This window comes from Neodiprion virginianus, chromosome 3 (assembly GCF_021901495.1).
Source record: "Neodiprion virginianus isolate iyNeoVirg1 chromosome 3, iyNeoVirg1.1, whole genome shotgun sequence".
In the NCBI taxonomy this organism is placed as follows: Eukaryota; Metazoa; Arthropoda; class Insecta; order Hymenoptera; family Diprionidae; genus Neodiprion; species Neodiprion virginianus.
This window is the reverse complement of record NC_060879.1, coordinates 5,103,467-5,127,210: the sequence shown is the minus strand read 5'-3', so window position 1 is coordinate 5,127,210 and position 23,744 is coordinate 5,103,467. Positions and strand designations below refer to the sequence as shown.

Here is a 23,744-nt window from a genome sequence, read left to right as displayed (position 1 = left end):
TAATAATAAGTGGAAAGAAAATAACGAAGTAAATCGGAATGAGAAGAGGCTGCAGGCAGACGTACTACAAGGCAGGTACAATCGAACAAAAGAATATAAAGCAAGGGAAGTGAGGGTGCGTTGTTGAGTTTGAATTGAGAACAAAAAAAAAAAAAAAAAAATTTCCAGAGCAAACGAGTCGAGGTTTGTAAAAAAAAATTGAACGAAAAAAAAGATAATACGCAGTGTTCCGGTAATAGCTTCCTTTTATTTATTTATATTCGTTTCGTTTCATTATTTTGTACGTGTATTTTGATGCGAAACTTACGTAAAAAATAAAAGAGAGAAAGAGAGAGAGAGAGAGGCAGCGATCCTCGACAAACAAGCAAACAATGTATTACTTTGCAGAGAAATCCGCAATTCCTAACGATAATAAATTCGCCTTGTTCAACATTCGAATTGGAGCGGGTTTTCTTCTCTTGACATTCGCGATTTCACCTTTGACAGATCAGGCAATTACCGGTGGTGTCGTTTGTTATATTGGAACGTCATGTCAGCGTAAAGGAAACCTCAGCTTTTACCAATATCCTCCAATTGTACGTACATCTGTCTGTCTGTCTGTCTATCTGTCTGAAGGGCAGCTCGTTTCGCCTCTAGAGGAAATGTAAATCTACGTTGGAAAGCTCGTACGAAAGTCTGCAGCTGCCACTTGACCCGGAAAGGGAGAAAGCTCAGGACCACTTGCATCCGGTTATTTCGCGCGCCTTGTCTGCCCGCGTTATTGCATATTCACTGTCATTCGCCAATTACCGTGATTCTCGGCTTCCGAGAAGCATTGCGATCAGCATCTTTGAAACGCTTCGTTTCGGTTCCTGAAGTTGAACTTACCATTTTTCGATGTCACACGATTTATCGGTCAATATTATAATACATTACCCTGGTCCTTCATATTTTTTTTTTGTTTTTTTTATCCTGAATGACAAAACAGACGCTGGATGATTGGTCATTCGACGTCTTCTCACTCAGCGACGCAGCTTCCGGAGCGCCGATACGGTACCTTGGTTACGATCTACTGAATCGTTACGGAATGATCCATAAATTCAAGGTCCCGCCGTCTGTTCTTGAAAGTTTTTTAGTCAGGATTGAGGAGGGTTACTGCAGGCATAGAAATCCCTATCACAACAATCTTCACGCTGCCGATGTCGCCCAAACCATGCACTACGTTTTATGCCAAACTGGACTTATGGTGAGTAAACATTCAACTACTGCCGAAACATTGATCCTTCTTCAAGCTCTCGTACATTTTTTGTACAATGAGCCAGGCAATACCATCTCACAGCGAATGGGGAAACTCAAACTAGAAATAATCAAACGGCCAGTATCAATTTCAAGATGGCCGCTGTTGCCTCACTTGCAGTTTTATTTCGGCTTTGAAATTGTTTCCGAAACTCGGTTGTTATCACGCACTGTTTCAAGTGAAACAGAACGATGGCAAGACTAAGTAAATGTAAGTTCGATCTTATACCAAGTCCGAAAACTTGAGAATTAAGTCAACGAAATTCATTGGTACGCGTGACGCCATTCGTTCGCGTTATTGTCCTCTCTCTATTGCAGACTACATCCATCCATGATTCTACCTACAGAGAATGACAAGAAAGATATTTCGTATGGATAAATTGCTGGGGGTAAATTCTCGTTAAATTTTTGCAGAACTGGTTGACGGATCTGGAGATATTTGCGACCCTTGTCGCAGCTATAATTCATGACTTCGAGCACACAGGAACGACGAACAATTTTCACGTCATGTCTGGCAGCGACACGGCGCTTTTGTACAACGACAGAGCGGTCTTGGAAAATCATCACATATCGGCGAGTTTTCGGTGAGTTGATCAAAGTTAGGGATTGTTTCTTGTTTCCGATGAGCTTGGAACAATATGGTTGGTTCTCGTTAAAATTTTAGGATTCTCCGCGAGGACGACTGCAACATACTACAGAATTTCTCCCGGGAGGAGTTTCGGGAGTTTAGATCGCTGGTGATCGATATGGTGCTCGCAACCGACATGAGCTTCCACTTTCAACAGTTGAAGAACATGAAAAATCTTCTCAGTCTGACCGAACCGACAGTAGACAAGAGCAAGGCCGTCAGTCTCGTTCTTCACTGCTGCGATATTTCCCACCCGGCAAAGAGATGGGATCTTCACCACAAGTAAACACTGATCTATCATGTATCTACTATACGTACTAGCACACTGTGCGCCTCTGTTGCTGAACGTTACGTGCCCATGCTACCAGCACACCTTTATATATTATTATCTTTCAAAGATTGATAGTTTTCCTTTCTTCGACCCCTTTTACATTTCAATGAGCCTTTCCTCGCGCCTCTGACCTGCTCGCAACTCATCTCACGTATATATGCATACATATACATATTGCTGTATCCGAAACATTGATCCTTTTTCACGCTCTCGTACATTCTTTGAATAATGAGCTAGCTGATACCATCTCACCGTGAATGGGAAAACTCTCAATCTTCTTTCAACGCAGCACCTCACCTTGAGCGATATTCTAATTACCTGAAATGCATCTTCGTGAGATGGAGTTTTTATTCAAATCACATTGACTGACCTCAGCGATTTGCAAATTCAATTTACGACCCTCCGGTCTCGTTCGAGAATTCGGAATCATGCTTGTTACATTTATACTGTATTATTTTATCTGGCGATAAATAATGTTCGGCAACTAGGCGAGTGCTAGAAATAATCGGAACAGCAAGTTTCAATTTCAAGATGGCTCCTGTTGTCTCACTTGCAGTTTTATTTAGGCTTTCAAATTGTTTTCTGCACTCGCCGGTTATCATTTACTATTTCATGTGAAACAGAACGATGGAAAGACTAAGTAAACGTAAGTTTGGTCTTGCACCAAGTCCGAAACCTTCAGAAATAAGTCTACGAAATTTATTAATAAACACGTGACCATTCGTTCGCTTAAAGTTTTCTCTCTAAGGAATACTTTTATTCGTGTCACTTCAGTTACGTGTTCTTTCTTCCAAAAATATTCTTCTCTAGCGGAGAACGAACTAAGATATTAATCAAAATAATTCTGATAACGTGATTTAAATGCTTATCCCAGAACTGATAACTCTTCATTTATGTTTCTTTGATATCACAGATGGACCATGCAGCTTCTCGAGGAATTCTTCAGACAGGGAGATAAGGAGAGAGCACTGGGTCTACCGTTCTCACCGCTATGTGACAGAAACAACACTCTAGTGGCCGAGTCGCAGATCGGTTTTATCGAATTTATCGTTGAACCTAGTATGCAGGTCTGCAGTGACATGCTAGAGTCGGTTCTTGCGCCGTTGAATCCCAAGACGGACGTTCCTCAAGAATCGGACCCTGGTAGGCAATTTTATCTCAATTTTTCTCAACGTCACTGACGCGATGTTCTTTTTATTTATTTATTTTTTTTTCATTTTCTCCCACCACCCGAAATTTCATAACACATAACCTCAATTCCACAGTTCTTATTTTACACCACAATATCGTGTTGACTTTTTTTGTTTTTGCATGTAAGTCTCCGCCGTAACACGCGCCTTCCTTACTTCTCGTGAATTTCGTCTTATCATTGTTCAATTCGCCAATAATTAGAATCCAGAGTACGAGTGTGATTGGAGCAATATGGCGTCACACTGGCTTATCAGCTGATCGTTTTGTTTGGTTTTAATTTTCAGCAGCCGGTGAGAATAGGTTTAGAATTAAAAAACCATGGACCCATTGTCTTGCGGAGAATAAGAAGATTTGGAAAGAACAGGCGGCTAAAGGTAAGAAATTTTCAACCTCATAATTAAATCTCTGCGTTCGCTGATCGTGCAAACTTGCAATGATCGATTGTTTTTATAATTGTGTTTTTTTTTTTCCTCCACAGACGCAGAAATCAGACTACAGAAAGAACAGGAACAGAAGGAAAGGGAAGAACTCGAGCGAGATAAGGGAAAAAATTCACTGACTACAGCCGAAGAGTAGCGGTTATGTACTGTATTATAAATGTCAGCGAATATAAATAAATAAATAGATATATATATATATATATATATATATATATATATATATATATAATACATGAATATGAGCGAATGAACGGGCGAATGAAAAATGATAAGTGCAATTGATTGATCGATGCTTTTTATGATAAATAAGCTTATAATATTGAACAAGGCGTTGATATAGCGTATAAATATGAATGTATATTATACGACGGAAAGTATATGTGTATATATGTATAATTTAACTACTCTGACAGACTGAGATCGCATATACTATAACATATTATACAATATAGGTATATATATATTATATTCGATCGTAGTTTCAGGAAATACTTATGACGCTATGTATGCAAAATACATATATAATGTGGTATATTATGCCTAGGTATATCTGTGTAAAGTTTGCACAACAGGTTGCACGTGAATTAGGTTATTTATAATTTTTGGGCATAAACGTTTGATATAACGATTCAAGTGTGGAATTACATCGGAATTACAGTTTGGTTGCACATGTTCTGCGAAATATACTTTAAATAAGTTTCACGCAGTGATAAACTGATCATTTATAATCGCCAATTAATTATGCTAACTATGCAAACATTGAAACTAATATCAGGAAAATCAATTCAACGAATTGAATATACCGAAAAATTTTTCTAAAATTCAACATGCCATGTTTTCGCTAAAATTACGCTAAGGAGAAACAAAAAATTTTGTTAAATTGCGAATCTTTGCGCAAAAATGAATCTCAGATCTTGTTCAAACTAAAATTTTCACTTTTTTAATCTTCTCTTTTTTTTTCAAATTGCTGGTTACTAAACTTTGCGTCAAATGAATTTACAAGCATTCCACCACGTCCATTTTCCCCAAACTATTTTATCACTTTGAGAATTATTTATTATTGTATGTTGTTAAAGATCGTGCGGATATCATTATATGTACCTTGTTAAAAAAAAATGCAACCATGATGATGCATAGTTTAACAAAAAAAAAAGAAAAAAAAAGAGTGACGTAGAATAAAAATGAGAAAAAGAAGTGAAATTCGAACAAATAATATATTATACCTAACCGTACCAATACATAAATCTTACAAATATATAACTAATACAAATATGCGTAACTTAATTGTAATAATATTCTGATAAGAAAATAAATATTAACCCAGCTGGCCTGGCGCTGATTAAATTATATAATTGTACTGTGAAATTGCAGAAACAAAATGTGTCTAAAAAGAAAAAAAAAAAAAAAAATTGATAATCTGTACATAATAAATGTATAACGGTGAAAAAAAAATCTTGCGACAAAGCTTTAAAAGATAGAAAGAATTATATAACGTACCTACACAACTATCTGTAGTATTTATTCTGTATGATTATGCAAATAAACATATATATATATATATATATATAGGTATATACTTATGCGTATATATGTATAAAAATATAATATGATTATGTAAATAAGAAACGGTAACAAAGTGAACATAGAAAAGAAAAAAAAAAAAAAGAGAAAAAAAAGAAACAAAAGCAAAAACTCGTTACTCAAATAATGATTATTATTTATACTATGTACCTCTTGTGCTATATACCATACCTATGTAGGAGTGTCAAATGATTTATGGAATTTGCGGGTGAAAAATATTGTACATGTAAATTAGCCATATATATTATCCGGAGAATACACAATATGATAGATAATTGAAAGTAATAAGAAACCGTCTACAGAACGCATTATTATCTTTATTTACGTACATACCGATGTAATAATATATAACGTGACGTCATTACTGTATTTTATTAATTCGAGCGTACACCGCAATACTTCACTTATTCATGCATATTGTTGGAATCATTTTTTACTTACCTTTCTTGATGTTCTTCTTTTTCTTCTTATTATAAAAATAAGAATAACAAGAATAATAATAATAATGATAATAATAATAGTAATAATAGTAATAATAGCAGAATAATAATAACAACAACAATGATGATAGTAATCGTAATATGAATATGAATAACATTTCTTTCAATCACCTACGTAGAAAGAGCTACGACAATTTATTATGATAATAGGTATATTGCATAATGTGCATTAATCTTGAACTGCTATCGAAATCTGCAGCTTGCGCTCGTATATCTTATATATATGTATAAAATACAGTTTAGTATAAATATAACGTCGATTAATTAATATTAATACATGTAGTCCGTATATACATATGTATGGTAGATACGTATACGTGAATAAGTGATGTAGTACAAAGAAAGAATGATAATAGTAACGATGAAGGAAGAAAAAAAAAAAAAAAAAAAAATACGCGCATATCCTACATATGCTTGGAAACTATTTAATTACAATATGGATCTTGAATTGTACACATATGTAATATATTTGTCGCACGATCCGATTTTTCAAAAGACGGTCAAGTTTTACGTCTGTTCAGAAATGCAAAGAAGACCATCAGTTTTAAAAACAATTTAGCGGATATTAAATTCCGTACTTATAAATATTTTTTGAATTGAAAATAAAATTTCAGATTTCTTTGCACACACAGTTTATTTGCGGAATTTATTTGAATCCTTTTTTTTACTCTTTTTTTCCTTCGCTCTCTCTCTCTCTCTCTCTCTCTCTCTCTCTCTCTGTAAACGCACACAAGTTTTCTTGACCTGAATTTCGAAGGAACGAGAAGCGACTAGTTTATCAATAAAATAAAAATTCTAGTTTTTTCGTACGGAATTTTTCACTCAAAAACTGTATTTTAACCATCAAAACGCACAATACATATGTTTGATTTTTTTTAATTCAACATAACGTTTGCGTCGCTTGGAGTGTAGAAGATGTCGATGCACAATTTGTAAATTTGAACAACGGTATTGTCAAACATTGTATGGTAAAAAAGAATTGATACATTTTTTATTCACTAAAAATTATGTGCAAGATTCTAAAAAATTTCCAAGTCTAAGACCAGCAAGAATATATATATACATAATATCTAATAAATTAAAATCCATATCCTAGCTCAGCTGCCTGCGTTTGCGCATGTTACACTGTTTCGCTCCGGTGCTCGATATGAGTCGCGTTAGAATTGAATTATATGATTGATTCGATGATTCGAGTATGAAAGAAAATAAGGATAAAAATTTTTAATAACGGGAGCTATTTCTCAGCTCCCGATCAATGACCGGGATTATAGCTTTATTACTTAGGTACACGCCAAAGGTTTTCATCGTCACGCCGTGGGTTGAATTCAGTCACGTGAATAGATGAATTTTTATTCACAAAAATGTATTTGTTCTTGACTTTACTGAATTCGAAATAATCAAAATATATTTTGTATTTTTTAATTGTATAAAACCCGCTTGAATAAAATAAACCTATCGTATTTGACATTAAAAAACAATTCGTCACAGTCGCTTCAGTAAATTTAAATTTCACGTGAATTGCAATTGAATTTTCAAGTTCGTTATTGAAAATTTTCGACAATTTCATCCCACGACTGACGATAGATACTGAGTCGCGAATTAGTACTTAGAAACCTTTAGCTGCAGATAAATAATCAATGTACGGTGTATATAACGATAAAATAGAGGTAATAATAATAATAATAATTCGCATGCCGTAATATAAAGTGTACCCTTTGGACTACATTCAGCTTTAGATTATTGAATTATAATATCTATAGGCGAATTAAATACTATAAAGTATGATATGATGGCGTGATAGATTGTGACCACTATACCCATTACAAATCAAAAAAAAAAAAAAAAAAAATGAAAAACATGGAATAAAACCATTCTCTATATTCTCTGTATGAATATAAAATATAATATGAAACAATAATATTAAGACTATAGGGATTATATACCACAATTATTACATTTATTATACATGAAACAAAGTCTATTCTCGATACGTTTGAAATTATAATTGATTGATTAACAACATCGATGTAACTCAAATTCTCTTAATATCACGAATAGAATTTGTATGTTTCAATACTCGACCAATAATAATATTGACAAACGTAATGCTAATGAAAACAGTAATAATAATATAGTTATAATTTTCGCATAAGCTATGTAGGATTCAGAATCAAATAATAAATGTTTGTTATATAACTATTAGACGTTGTGTATCATGCAGCTTATAATGAACTGTGACATCACATTCTTTGCCTGCTATTATGAATTTTCCCAAATATCGTATGATTATGTCTAACAATACATAGAGCACATTCACAAAAACGGAACAACACGTAGATATGAAATATGGTGTATAGCAGAGAAGGGTAATACAAATTCAGTCTGAGATCGAAAATCTTCGGTCCGAGAATAAAAAAAAAGGAAGGTTAACCCCTTTGTATTTTTGGCGAAAATTTACGCGATTTTGAAAAGTGCTTCAGATGATTCTTTAAGGCACTATTCCGACGTAATTTTGCAAGAGAAATCGATTGGGCGCAGTCCCAATACGCTGCGATCACCGCATCGAAAGTTACAGCCAAAAAACGAAATCCTCAATTTTCGACATTTTTCAGCAGGTGCTTTTTTGATGTAACTTCTTTCCTGTTGATCCCACGTTCTTTTCGCTGCGTTTTCTAAGTTCCTTGGGGTCCAATCGGTCGGGAAAGAGTCATACGAATCAATTCGGAGACGAAAAATTTTTTGGTCAAAAAAAAAGGAAGGTTAACCCCTTTGTATTTTTGGCGAAAATTTACGCGATTTTGAAAAGTGCTTCAGATAATTCTTTAAGGCACTATTCCGACGTAATTTTGCAAGAGAAATCGATTGGGCGCAGTCCCAATACGCTGCGATCACCGCATCGAAAGTTACAGCCAAAAAACGAAGACCTGAAGTTTCGACATTTTTCAGCAGGTGCTTATTTCGATGTAACTTCCTTCCTGTTGATCCCACGTTATTTTCGCTGCGTTTTCTGAGTTCCTTAGGGTCCAATTGGTCGGAAAAGAGTGATACGAATCAATTCAGAGACGAAAAATTTTTTGGTCAAAAAAAAAGGAAGGTTAACCCCTTTGTATTTTTGGCAAAAATTTACGCGATTTTGAAAAGTGCTTGAATCGATTCTTTTAGGCACTATTCCGACGTAATTTTGCAAGAGAAATCGATTGGGCGCAGTCTCAATACGCTGCGATCACCGTATCGAAAGTTACAGCCAAAAAAACGAAAACCTGAATTTTCGACATTTTTCAGCAGGTGCTTTTTTTGATGTAACTTCTTTCCTGTTGATCCCACGCTCTTTTCGCTGCGTTTTCTGAGTTCCTTGGGGTTCAATTGTTTGGAAAAGAGTCATACGAATCAATTCAGAGACGAATAATTTTTTGGTCAAAAAAAAAGGAAGGTTAACCCCTTTGTATTTTTGGCGAAAATTTACGCGATTTTGAAAAGTGCTTTAGATGATTCTTTGAGGCACTATTCCGACGTAATTTTGCAAGAGAAATCGATTGTGCGCAGTCCCAATACGCTGCGATCAACGCATCGAAAGTTACAGCCAAAAAACGGAAACCCGAATTTTCGACATTTTTCAGCAGGTGCTTTTTTCGATGTAACTTCTTTCCTGTTGATTCCACGCTCTTTTCGCTGCGTTTTCTGTGTTCCTTGGGGTCCAATTGGTCGGAGAAGAGTAATACGAATCAATTCAGAGACGAAAAATTTTATGGTCAAAAAAAAAGGAAGGTTAACCGCTTTGTATTTTTGGCGAAAATTTACGCGATTTTGAAAAGTGCCTGAATCGATTCTTTGAGGCACTATTCCGACGTAATTTTGCAAGAGAAATCGATTGGGCGCAGTCTCAATACGCTGTGATCACCGTATCGAAAGTTACAGCCAAAAAAACGAAAACCTGAATTTTCGACATTTTTCAGCAGGTGCTTTTTTTGATGTAACTTCTTTCCTGTTGATCCCACGCTCTTTTCGCTGCGTTATCTGAGTTCCTTGGGGTCCGATTGGTCGGAAAAGAATCATACGAATCAATTCAGGGACGAAAAATTTTTTGTTCAAAATAAAAGGAAGGTTAACCCCTTTGTATTTTTGGCGAAAATTTACGCGAATTTGAAAAGTGCTTTAGATGATTCTTTAAGGCACTATTCCGACGTGATTTTGCAAGAGAAATCGATTGGGCGCAGTCCCAATACGCTGCGATCAACGCATCGAAAGTTACAGCCAAAAAACGGAAACCCGAATTTTCGACATTTTTCAGCAGGTGCTTACTTCGATGTAACTTCCTTCCTGTTGATCCCACGTTCTTTTCGCTGCGTTATCTGAGTTCCTTGGGGTCCGATTGGTCGGAAAAGAATCATACGAATCAATTCAGAGACGAAAAATTTTTTGGTCAAAAAAAAAGGAAGGTTAACCCCTTTGTATTTTTGGCGAAAATTTACGCGATTTTGAAAAGTGCTTTAGATGATTCTTTGAGGCACTATTCCGACGTAATTTTGCAAGAGAAATCGATTGTGCGCAGTCCCAATACGCTGCGATCAACGCATCGAAAGTTACAGCCAAAAAACGGAAACCTGAATTTTCGACATTTTTCAGCAGGTGCTTACTTCGATGTAACTTCCTTCCTGTTGATCCCACGTTCTTTTTGCTGCGTTTCCTGAGTTCCTTGGGGTCCAATTGGTCGGAAAAGAGTCATACGAATCAATTCAGAGAGAAAAAATTTTTTGGTCAAAAAAAAAGGAAGGTTAACCCCTTTGTATTTTTGGCGAAAATTTACGCGATTTGGAAAAGTGCTTGAATCGATTCTTTGAGGCACTATTCCGACGTAATTTTGCAAGAGAAATCGATTGGGTGCAGTCTCAATACGCTGCGATCAACGCATCGTAAGTTACAGCCAAAAAACGGAAACCTGAATTTTCGACATTTTTCAGCAGGTGCTTACTTCGATGTAACTTCCTTCCTGTTGATCCCACGTTCTTTTCGCTGCGTTATCTGAGTTCCTTGGGGTCCGATTGGTCGGAGAAGAGTAATACGAATCAATTCAGAGACGAAAAATTTTATGGTCAAAAAAAAAGGAAGGTTAACCCCTTTGTATTTTTGACGAAAATTTACGCGATTTTGAAAAGTGCTTTAGATGATTCTTTAAGGCACTATTCCGACGTAATTTTGCAAGAGAAATCGATTGGGCGCAGTCCCAATACGCTGTGATCACCGCATCGAAAGTTACAGCCAAAAAACGAAAACCTGAATTTTCGACATTTTTCAGCAGGTGCTTTTTTCGATGTAACTTCTTTCCTGTTGATTCCACGCTCTTTTCGCTGCGTTTTCTGTGTTCCTTGGGGTCCAATTGGTCGGAGAAGAGTAATACGAATCAATTCAGAGACGAAAAATTTTATGGTCAAAAAAAAAGGAAGGTTAACCGCTTTGTATTTTTGGCGAAAATTTACGCGATTTTGAAAAGTGCCTGAATCGATTCTTTGAGGCACTATTCCGACGTAATTTTGCAAGAGAAATCGATTGGGCGCAGTCTCAATACGCTGTGATCACCGTATCGAAAGTTACAGCCAAAAAAACGAAATCCTGAATTTTCGACATTTTTCAGCAGGTGCTTTTTTTGTTGTAACTTCTTTCCTGTTGATCCCACGCTCTTTTCGCTGCGTTTTCTGAGTTCCTTGGGGTCCAATTGGTCGGAAAAGAGTCATACGAATCAATTCTGAGACGAAAAATTTTTTGGTCAAAAAAAAAGGAAGGTTAACCCCTTTGTATTTTTGGCGAAAATTTACGCGATTTTGAAAAGTGCTTTAGATGATTCTTTAAGGCACTATTCCGACGTAATTTTGCAAGAGAAATCGATTGGGCGCAGTCCCAATACGCTGTGATCACCGCATCGAAAGTTACAGCCAAAAAACGAAAACCTGAATTTTCGACATTTTTCAGCAGGTGCTTTTTTCGATGTAACTTCTTTCCTGTTGATTCCACGCTCTTTTCGCTGCGTTTTCTGTGTTCCTTGGGGTCCAATTGGTCGGAGAAGAGTAATACGAATCAATTCAGAGACGAAAAATTTTATGGTCAAAAAAAAAGGAAGGTTAACCGCTTTGTATTTTTGGCGAAAATTTACGCGATTTTGAAAAGTGCTTTAGATGATTCTTTAAGGCACTATTCCGACGTAATTTTGCAAGAGAAATCGATTGGGCGCAGTCTCAATACGCTGTGATCACCGTATCGAAAGTTACAGCCAAAAAAACGAAAACCTGAATTTTCGACATTTTTCAGCAGGTGCTTTTTTTGATGTAACTTCTTTTCTGTTGATCCCACGCTCTTTTCGCTGCGTTTTCTGAGTTCCTTGGGGTCCAATTGGTCGGAAAAGAGTCATACGAATCAATTCAGAGACGAAAAATTTTTTGGTCAAAAAAAAAGGAAGGTTAACCCCTTTGTATTTTTGGCGAAAATTTACGCGATTTTGAAAAGTGCTTTAGATGATTCTTTGAGGCACTATTCCGACGTAATTCTGCAAGAGAAATCGATTGGGCGCAGTCCCAATACGCTGCGATCAACGCATCGAAAGTTACAGCCAAAAAACGGAAACCCGAATTTTCGACATTTTTCAGCAGGTGCTTACTTTGATGTAACTTCCTTCCTGTTGATCCCACGTTCTTTTCGCTGCGTTATCTGAGTTCCTTGGGGTCCGATTGGTCGGAAAAGAATCATACGAATCAATTCAGAGACGAAAAATTTTTTGGTCAAAAAAAAAGGAAGGTTAACCCCTTTGTATTTTTGGCGAAAATTTACGCGATTTGGAAAAGTGCTTGAATCGATTCTTTGAGGCACTATTCCGACGTAATTTTGCAAGAGAAATCGATTGGGTGCAGTCTCAATACGCTGCGATCAACGCATCGAAAGTTACAGCCAAAAAACGGAAACCTGAATTTTCGACATTTTTCAGCAGGTGCTTACTTCGATGTAACTTCCTTCCTGTTGATCCCACGTTCTTTTCGCTGCGTTATCTGAGTTCCTTGGGGTCCGATTGGTCGGAAAAGAATCATACGAATCAATTCAGGGACGAAAAATTTTTTGTTCAAAAAAAAAGGAAGGTTAACCCCTTTGTATTTTTGGCGAAAATTTACGCGAATTTGAAAAGTGCTTTAGATGATTCTTTAAGGCACTATTCCGACGTGATTTTGCAAGAGAAATCGATTGGGCGCAGTCCCAATACGCTGCGATCAACGCATCGAAAGTTACAGCCAAAAAACGGAAACCCGAATTTTCGACATTTTTCAGCAGGTGCTTACTTCGATGTAACTTCCTTCTTGTTGATCCCACGTTCTTTTCGCTGCGTTATCTGAGTTCCTTGGGGTCCGATTGGTCGGAAAAGAATCATACGAATCAATTCAGAGACGAAAAATTTTTTGGTCAAAAAAAAAGGAAGGTTAACCCCTTTGTATTTTTGGCGAAAATTTACGCGATTTTGAAAAGTGCTTTAGATGATTCTTTGAGGCACTATTCCGACGTGATTTTGCAAGAGAAATCGATTGGGCGCAGTCCCAATACGCTGCGATCACCGGATCAAAAGATACAGCCAAAAAACTGAAACCTGAAATTTCGACATTTTTCAGCAGGTGCTTATTCCGATGTAACTTCCTACCTGTTGATCCCACGTTCTTTTCGCTGCGTTTTCTGAGTTCCTTGGGGTCCAATTGGTCGGAAAAGAGTCATACGAATCAATTCAGAGACGAAAAATTTATTGTTCAAAAAAAAAGGAAGGTTAACCCCTTTGTATTTTTGGCGAAAATTTACGCGATTTTGAAAAGTGCTTTAGATGATTCTTTGAGGCACTATTCCGACGTAATTTTGCAAGAGAAATCGATTGTGCGCAGTCCCAATACGCTGCGATCAACGCATCGAAAGTTACAGCCAAAAAACGGACACCTGAATTTTCGACATTTTTCAGCAGGTGCTTACTTCGATGTAACTTCCTTCCTGTTGATCCCACGTTCTTTTTGCTGCGTTTTCTGAGTTCCTTGGGGTCCAATTGGTGGGAAAAGAGTCATACGAATCAATTCAGAGACGAAAAATTTTTTGGTCAAAAAAAAAGGAAGGTTAACCCCTTTGTATTTTTGGCGAAAATTTACGCGATTTTGAAAAGTGCTTTAGATGATTCTTTAAGGCACTATTCCGACGTAATTCTGCAAGAGGAATCGATTGGGCGCAGTCCCAATATGCTGTGATCACCGCATCGAAAGTTACAGCCAAAAAACGAAAACCTGAATTTTCGACATTTTTCAGCAGGTGCTTTTTTCGATGTAACTTCTTTCCTGTTGATTCCACGCTCTCTTCGCTGCGTTTTCTGTGTTCCTTGGGGTCCAATTGGTCGGAGAAGAGTAATACGAATCAATTCGGAGACGAAAAATTTTTTGGTCAAAAAAAAAGGAAGGTTAACCCCTTTGTATTTTTGGCGAAAATTTACGCGATTTTGAAAAGTGCTTGAATCGATTCTTTGAGGCACTATTCCGACGTAATTCTGCAAGAGGAATCGATTGTGCGCAGTCCCAATACGCTGCGATCAACGCATCGAAAGTTACAGCCAAAAAACGGAAACCTGAATTTTCGACATTTTTCAGCAGGTGCTTACTTCGATGTAACTTCCTTCCTGTTGATCCCACGTTCTTTCTGCTGCGTTTTCTGAGTTCCTTGGGGTCCAATTGGTGGGAAAAGAGTCATACGAATCAATTCAGAGACGAAAAATTTTTTGGTCAAAAAAAAAGGAAGGTCAACCCCTTTGTATTTTTGGCGAAAATTTACGCGATTTTGAAAAGTGCTTTAGATGATTCTTTAAGGCACTATTCCGACGTAATTCTGCAAGAGAAATCGATTGGGCGCAGTCCCAATACGCTGTGATCACCGCATCGAAAGTTACAGCCAAAAAACGAAAACCTGAATTTTCGACATTTTTCAGCAGGTGCTTTTTTCGATGTAACTTCTTTCCTGTTGATTCCACGCTCTTTTCGCTGCGTTTTCTGTGTTCCTTGGGGTCCAATTGGTCGGAGAAGAGTAATACGAATCAATTCAGAGACGAAAAATTTTTTGGTCAAAAAAAAAGGAAGGTTAACCGCTTTGTATTTTTGGCGAAAATTTACGCGATTTTGAAAAGTGCTTCAGATGATTCTTTAAGGCACTATTCCGACGTAATTTTGCAAGAGAAATCGATTGGGCGCAGTCCCAATACGCTGCGATCACCGCATCGAAAGTTACAGCCAAAAAACGAAGACCTGAAGTTTCGACATTTTTCAGCAGGTGCTTATTTCGATGTAACTTCCTTCCTGTTGATCCCACGTTATTTTCGCTGCGTTTTCTGAGTTCCTTGGGGTCCAATTGGTCGGAAAAGAGTGATACGAATCAATTCAGAGACGAAAAATTTTTTGGTCAAAAAAAAAGGAAGGTTAACCCCTTTGTATTTTTGGCGAAAATTTACGCGATTTTGAAAAGTGCTTGAATCGATTCTTTTAGGCACTATTCCGACGTAATTTTGCAAGAGAAATCGATTGGGCGCAGTCTCAATACGCTGCGATCACCGTATCGAAAGTTACAGCCAAAAAAACGAAAACCTGAATTTTCGACATTTTTCAGCAGGTGCTTTTTTTGATGTAACTTCTTTCCTGTTGATCCCACGCTCTTTTCGCTGCGTTTTCTGAGTTCCTTGGGGTTCAATTGTTTGGAAAAGAGTCATACGAATCAATTCAGAGACGAATAATTTTTTGGTCAAAAAAAAAGGAAGGTTAACCCCTTTGTATTTTTGGCGAAAATTTACGCGATTTTGAAAAGTGCTTTAGATGATTCTTTGAGGCACTATTCCGACGTAAATTTGCAAGAGAAATCGATTGTGCGCAGTCCAAATACGCTGCGATCAACGCATCGAAAGTTACAGCCAAAAAACGGAAACCTGAATTTTCGACATTTTTCAGCAGGTGCTTACTTCGATGTAACTTCCTTCCTGTTGATCCCACGTTCTTTTTGCTGCGTTTTCTGAGTTCCTTGGGGTCTAATTGGTCGGAAAAGAGTCATACGAATCAATTCAGAGAGGAAAAATTTTTTGGTCAAAAAAAAAGGAAGGTTAACCCCTTTGTATTTTTGGCGAAAATTTACGCGATTTGGAAAAGTGCTTGAATCGATTCTTCGAGGCACTAATCCGACGTAATTTTGCAAGAGAAATCGATTGGGTGCAGTCTCAATACGCTGCGATCAACGCATCGTAAGTTACAGCCAAAAAACGGAAACCTGAATTTTCGACATTTTTCAGCAGGTGCTTACTTCGATGTAACTTCCTTTCTGTTGATCCCACGTTCTTTTCGCCGCGTTATCTGAGTTCCTTGGGGTCCGATTGGTCGGAAAAGAATCATACGAATCAATTCAGAGACGAAAAATTTTTTGGTCAAAAATAAAGGAAGGTTAACCCCTTTGTATTTTTGACGAAAATTTACGCGATTTTGAAAAGTGCTTTGGATGATTCTTTAAGGCACTATTCCGACGTAATTTTGCAAGAGAAATCGATTGGGCGCAGTCCCAATACGCTGTGATCACCGCATCGAAAGTTACAGCCAAAAAACGAAAACCTGAATTTTCGACATTTTTCAGCAGGTGCTTTTTTCGATGTAACTTCTTTCCTGTTGATTCCACGCTCTTTTCGCTGCGTTTTCTGTGTTCCTTGGGGTCCAATTGGTCGGAGAAGAGTAATACGAATCAATTCAGAGACGAAAAATTTTATGGTCAAAAAAAAAGGAAGGTTAACCGCTTTGTATTTTTGGCGAAAATTTACGCGATTTTGAAAAGTGCCTGAATCGATTCTTTGAGGCACTATTCCGACGTAATTTTGCAAGAGAAATCGATTGGGCGCAGTCTCAATACGCTGTGATCACCGTATCGAAAGTTACAGCCAAAAAAACGAAAACCTGAATTTTCGACATTTTTCAGCAGGTGCTTTTTTTGATTTAACTTCTTTCCTGTTGATCCCACGCTCTTTTCGCTGCGTTTTCTGAGTTCCTTGGGGTCCAATTGGTCGGAAAAGAGTCATACGAATCAATTCAGAGACGAAAAATTTTTTGGTCAAAAAAAAAGGAAGGTTAACCCCTTTGTATTTTTGGCGAAAATTTACGCGATTTCGAAAAGTGCTTTAGATGATTCTTTAAGGCACTATTCTGACGTAATTCTGCAAGAGAAATCGATTGTGCCTAGTCCCAATACGCTGTGATCAACGCATCGAAAGTTACAGCCAAAAAACGGAAACCTGAATTTTCGACATTTTTCAGCAGGTGCTTACTTCGATGTAACTTCCTTCCTGTTGATCCCACGTTTTTTTTGCTGCGTTTTCTGAGTTCCTTGGGGTCCAATTGGTCGGAAAAGAGTCATACGAATCAATTCAGAGAGGAAAAATTTTTTGGTCAAAAAAAAAGGAAGGTTAACCCCTTTGTATTTTTAGCGAAAATTGACGCGATTTGGAAAAGTGCTTGAATCGATTCTTTGAGGCACTATTCCGACGTAATTCTGCAAGAGGAATCGATTGGGCGCAGTCCCAATATGCTGTGATCACCGCATCGAAAGTTACAGCCAAAAAACGAAAACCTGAATTTTCGACATTTTTCAGCAGGTGCTTTTTTCGATGTAACTTCTTTCCTGTTGATTCCACGCTCTTTTCGCTGCGTTTTCTGTGTTCCTTGGGGTCCAATTGGTCGGAGAAGAGTAATACGAATCAATTCAGAGACGAAAAATTTTTTGGTCAAAAAAAAAGGAAGGTTAACCCCTTTGTATTTTTGGCGAAAATTTACGCGATTTTGAAAAGTGCTTGAATCGATTCTTTAAGGCACTATTCCGACGTAATTTTGCAAGAGAAATCGATTGGGCGCAGTCTCAATACGCTGCGATCAACGCATCGAAAGTTACAGCCAAAAAACGGAAACCTGAATTTTCGACATTTTTCAGCAGGTGCTTACTTCGATGTAACTTCCTTCCTGTTGATCCCACGTTCTTTTCGCTGCGTTATCTGAGTTCCTTGGGGTCCGATTGGTCGGAAAAGAATCATACGAATCAATTCAGGGACGAAAAATTTTTTGTTCAAAAAAAAAGGAAGGTTAACCCCTTTGTATTTTTGGCGAAAATTTACGCGAATTTGAAAAGTGCTTTAGATGATTCTCCAAGGCACTATTCCGACGTGATTTTGCAAGAGAAATCGATTGGGCGCAGTCCCAATACGCTGCGATCACCGCATCAAAAGTTACAGCCAAAAAACTGAAACCTGAATTTTCGACATTTTTCAGCAGGTGCTTATTCCGATGTAACTTCCTACCTGTTGATCCCACGTTCTTTTCGCTGCGTTTTCTGAGTTCCTTGGGGTCCAATTGGTCGGAAAAGAGTCATACGAATCAATTCAGAGACGAAAAATTTTTTGTTCAAAAAAAAAGGAAGGTTAACCCCTTTGTATTTTTGGCGAAAATTTACGCGATTTTGAAAAGTGCTTTAGATGATTCTTTGAGGCACTATTCCGACGTAATTTTGCAAGAGAAATCGATTGTGCGCAGTCCCAATACGCTGCGATCAACGCATCGAAAGTTACAGCCAAAAAACGGAAACCTGAATTTTCGACATTTTTCAGCAGGTGCTTACTTCGATGTAACTTCCTTCCTGTCGATCCCACGTTCTTTTTGCTGCGTTTTCTGAGTTCCTTGGGGTCCAATTGGTGGGAAAAGAGTCATACGAATCAATTCAGAGACGAAAAATTTTTTGGTCAAAAAAAAAGGAAGGTTAACCCCTTTGTATTTTTGGCGAAAATTTACGCGATTTTGAAAAGTGCTTTAGATGATTCTTTAAGGCACTATTCCGACGTAATTCTGCAAGAGGAATCGATTGGGCGCAGTCCCAATATGCTGTGATCACCGCATCGAAAGTTACAGCCAAAAAACGAAAACCTGAATTTTCGACATTTTTCAGCAGGTGCTTTTTTCGATGTAACTTCTTTCCTGTTGATTCCACGCTCTTTTCGCTGCGTTTTCTGTGTTCCTTGGGGTCCAATTGGTCGGAGAAGAGTAACACGAATCAATTCAGAGACGAAAAATTTTTTGGTCAAAAAAAAAAGAAGTTTAACCCCTTTGTATTTTTGGCGAAAATTTACGCGATTTTGAAAAGTGCTTGAATCGATTCTTTGAGGCACTATTCCGACGTAATTCTGCAAGAGGAATCGATTGTGCGCAGTCCCAATACGCTGCGATCAACGCATCGAAAGTTACAGCCAAAAAACTGAAACCTGAATTTTCGACATTTTTCAGCAGGTGCTTATTCCGATGTAACTTTCTACCTGTTGATCCCACGTTCTTTTCGCTGCGTTTTCTGAGTTCCTTGGGGTCCAATTGGTCGGAAAAGAGTCATACGAATCAATTCAGAAACGAAAAATTTTTTGTTCAAAAAAAAAGGAAGGTTAACCCCTTTGTATTTTTGGCGAAAATTTACGCGATTTTGAAAAGTGCTTTAGATGATTCTTTGAGGCACTATTCCGACGTAATTTTGCAAGAGAAATCGATTGTGCGCAGTCCCAATACGCTGCGATCAACGCATCGAAAGTTACAACCAAAAAACGGAAACCTGAATTTTCGACATTTCTCAGCAGGTGCTTACTTCGATGTAACTTCCTTCCTGTCGATCCCACGTTCTTTTTGCTGCGTTTTCTGAGTTCCTTGGGGTCCAATTGGTGGGAAAAGAGTCATACGAATCAATTCAGAGACGAAAAATTTTTTGGTCAAAAAAAAAGGAAGGTTAACCCCTTTGTATTTTTGGCGAAAATTTACGCGATTTTGAAAAGTGCTTTAGATGATTCTTTAAGGCACTATTCCGACGTAATTCTGCAAGAGGAATCGATTGGGCGCAGTCCCAATATGCTGTGATCACCGCATCGAAAGTTACAGCCAAAAAACGAAAACCCGAATTTTCGACATTTTTCAGCAGGTGCTTTTTTCGATGTAACTTCTTTCCTGTTGATTCCACGCTCTTTTCGCTGCGTTTTCTGTGTTCCTTGGGGTCCAATTGGTCGGAGAAGAGTAATACGAATCAATTCAGAGACGAAAAATTTTTTGGTCAAAAAAAAAGGAAGGTTAATTCCTTTGTATTTTTGGCGAAAATTTACGCGATTTTGAAAAGTGCTTAAATCGATTCTTTGAGGCACTATTCCGACGTAATTCTGCAAGAGGAATCGATTGTGCGCAGTCCCAATACGCTGCGATCAACGCATCGAAAGTTACAGCCAAAAAACGGAAACCTGAATTTTCGACATTTTTCAGCAGGTGCTTACTTCGACGTAACTTCCTTCCTGTTGATCCCACGTTCTTTTTGCTGCGTTTTCTGAGTTCCTTGGGGTCCAATTGGTGGGAAAAGAGTCATACGAATCAATTCAGAGACGAAAAATTTTTTGGTCAAAAAAAAAGGAAGGTTAACCCCTTTGTATTTTTGGCGAAAATTTACGCGATTTTGAAAAGTGCTTTAGATGATTCTTTAAGGCACTATTCCGACGTAATTCTGCAAGAGAAATCGATTGTGCGCAGTCCCAATACGCTGTGATCAACGCATCGAAAGTTACAGCCAAAAAACGGAAACCTGAATTTTCGACATTTTTCAGCAGGTGCTTACTTCGATGTAACTTCCCTCCTGTTGATCCCACGTTCTTTTTGCTGCGTTTTCTGAGTTCCTTGGGGTCCAATTGGTCGGAAAAGTGTCATACGAATCAATTCAGAGAGGAAAAATTTTTTGGTCAAAAAAAAAGGAAGGTTAACCCCTTTGTATTTTTGACGAAAATTTACGCGATTTGGAAAAGTGCTTGAATCGATTCTTTGAGGCACTATTCCGACGTAATTTTGCAAGAGAAATCGATTGGGTGCAGTCTCAATACGCTGCGATCAACGCATCGAAAGTTACAGCCAAAAAACGGAAACCTGAATTTTCGACATTTTTCAGCAGGTGCTTACTTCGATGTAACTTCCTTCCTGTTGATCCCACGTTCTTTTCGCTGCGTTATCTGAGTTCCTTGGGGTCCGATTGGTCGGAAAAGAATCATACGAATCAATTCAGAGACGAAAAATTTTTTGGTCAAAAAAAAAGGAAGGTTAACCCCTTTGTATTTTTGGCGAAAATTTACGCGATTTTGAAAAGTGCTTGAATCGATTCTTTTAGGCACTATTCCGACGTAATTTCGCAAGAGAAATCGATTGGGCGCAGTCTCAATACGCTGCGATCACCGCATCGAAAGTTACAGCCAAAAAACGAAAACCTGAATTTTCGACATTTTTCAGCAGGTGCTTTCTTCGATGTAACTTTTTTCCTGTTGATCCCACGTTCTTTTCGCTGCGTTTTCTGAGTTCCATGGGGTTCAATTGTTTGGAAAAGAGTCATACGAATCAATTCAGAGACGAATAATTTTTTGGTCAAAAAAAAAGGAAGGTTAACCCCTTTGTATTTTTGGCGAAAATTTACGCGATTTTGAAAAGTGCTTTAGATGATTCTTTAAGGCACTATTCCGACGTAATTTTGCAAGAGAAATCGATTGGGTGCAGTCTCAATACGCTGCGATCAACGCATCGAAAGTTACAGCCAAAAAACGGAAACCTGAATTTTCGACATTTTTCAGCAGGTGCTTACTTCGATGTAACTTCCTTCCTGTTGATCCCACGTTCTTTTCGCTGCGTTATCTGAGTTCCTTGGGGTCCGATTGGTCGGAAAAGAATCATACGAATCAATTTAGAGACGAAAAATTTTTTGGTCAAAAAAAAAGGAAGGTTAACCCCTTTGTATTTTTGGCGAAAATTTACGCGATTTTGAAAAGTGCTTTAGATGATTTTTTAAGGCACTATTCCGACGTGATTTTGCAAGAGAAATCGACTGGGCGCAGTCCCAATACGCTGCGATCACCGCATCAAAAGTTACAGCCAAAAAACTGAAACCTGAATTTTCGACATTTTTCAGCAGGTGCTTATTCCGATGTAACTTCCTACCTGTTGATCCCACGTTCTTTTCGCTGCGTTTTCTGAGTTCCTTGGGGTCCAATTGGTCGGAAAAGAGTCATACGAATCAATTCAGAGACGAAAAATTTTTTGTTCAAAAAAAAAGGAAGGTTAACCCCTTTGTATTTTTGGCGAAAATTTACGCGAATTTGAAAAGTGCTTTAGATGATTCTTTAAGGCACTATTCCGACGTGATTTTGCAAGAGAAATCGATTGGGCGCAGTCCCAATACGCTGCGATCACCGCATCAAAAGTTACAGCCAAAAAACTGAAACCTGAATTTTCGACATTTTTCAGCAGGTGCTTATTCCGATGTAACTTCCTACCTGTTGATCCCACGTTCTTTTCGCTGCGTTTTCTGAGTTCCTTGGGGTCCAATTGGTCGGAAAAGAGTCATACGAATCAATTCAGAGACGAAAAATTTTTTGTTCAAAAAAAAAGGAAGGTTAACCCGTTTGTATTTTTGGCGAAAATTTACGCGATTTTGAAAAGTGCTTTAGATGATTCTTTGAGGCACTATTCCGACGTAATTTTGCAAGAGAAATCGATTGTGCGCAGTCCCAATACGCTGCGATCAACGCATCGAAAGTTACAGCCAAAAAACGGAAACCTGAATTTTCGACATTTTTCAGCAGGTGCTTACTTCGATGTAACTTCCTTCCTGTCGATCCCACGTTCTTTTTGCTGCGTTTTCTGAGTTCCTTGGGGTCCAATTGGTGGGAAAAGAGTCATACGAATCAATTCAGAGACGAAAAATTTTTTGGTCAAAAAAAAAGGAAGGTTAACCCCTTTGTATTTTTGGCGAAAATTTACGCGATTTTGAAAAGTGCTTTAGATGATTCTTTAAGGCACTATTCCGACGTAATTCTGCAAGAGGAATCGATTGGGCGCAGTCCCAATATGCTGTGATCACCGCATCGAAAGTTACAGCCAAAAAACAAAAACCTGAATTTTCGACATTTTTCAGCAGGTGCTTTTTTCGATGTAACTTCTTTCCTGTTGATTCCACGCTCTTTTCGCTGCGTTTTCTGTGTTCCTTGGGGTCCAATTGGTCGGAGAAGAGTAATACGAATCAATTCAGAGACGAAAAATTTTTTGGTCAAAAAAAAAGGAAGGTTAACCCCTTTGTATTTTTGGCGAAAATTTACGCGATTTTGAAAAGTGCTTGAATCGATTCTTTGAGGCACTATTCCGCCGTAATTTTGCAAGAGAAATCGATTGGGCGCAGTCTCAATACGCTGCGATCACCGTATCGAAAGTTACAGCCAAAAAAACGAAAACCTGAATTTTCGACATTTTTCAGCAGGTGCTTTTTTTGATGTAACTTCTTTCCTGTTGATCCCACGCTCTTTTCGCTGCGTTTTCTGAGTTCCTTGGGGTTCAATTGTTTGGAAAAGAGTCATACGAATCAATTCAGAGACGAATAATTTTTTGGTCAAAAAAAAAGGAAGGTTAACCCCTTTGTATTTTTGGCGAAAATTTACGCGATTTTGAAAAGTGCTTTAGATGATTCTTTAAGGCACTATTCCGACGTAATTCTGCAAGAGAAATCGATTAAGCGCAGTCCCAATACGCTGTGATCAACGCATCGAAAGTTACAGCCAAAAAACGGAAACCTGAATTTTCGACATTTTTCAGCAGGTGCTTACTTCGATGTAACTTCCCTCCTGTTGATCCCACGTTCTTTTTGCTGCGTTTTCTGAGTTCCTTGGGGTCCAATTGGTCGGAAAAGAGTCATACGAA

General features: G+C 37.9%; 1 protein-coding gene across 4 annotated transcripts in view; it reads left to right on the top strand.

Moving 5' to 3' along the window:
- The window catches only part of LOC124299809 (calcium/calmodulin-dependent 3',5'-cyclic nucleotide phosphodiesterase 1-like), a 170,493-nt gene extending 162,345 nt beyond the window's left edge, over window positions 1–8,148 (top strand). For all 4 annotated transcript variants that reach the window (XM_046753179.1, XM_046753178.1, XM_046753177.1 and 1 more), the window contains 6 exons: window positions 968–1,225; window positions 1,690–1,859; window positions 1,940–2,185; window positions 3,148–3,377; window positions 3,710–3,799; window positions 3,904–8,148. In XM_046753179.1, coding sequence (XP_046609135.1) covers window positions 968–1,225; window positions 1,690–1,859; window positions 1,940–2,185; window positions 3,148–3,377; window positions 3,710–3,799; window positions 3,904–4,001 — 1,092 coding nt within the window. In that variant the 3' untranslated portion in view covers window positions 4,002–8,148. The remainder of the gene's footprint in view (window positions 1–967; window positions 1,226–1,689; window positions 1,860–1,939; window positions 2,186–3,147; window positions 3,378–3,709; window positions 3,800–3,903) is intronic.
- Window positions 8,149–23,744: the final 15,596 nt, after the last annotated feature.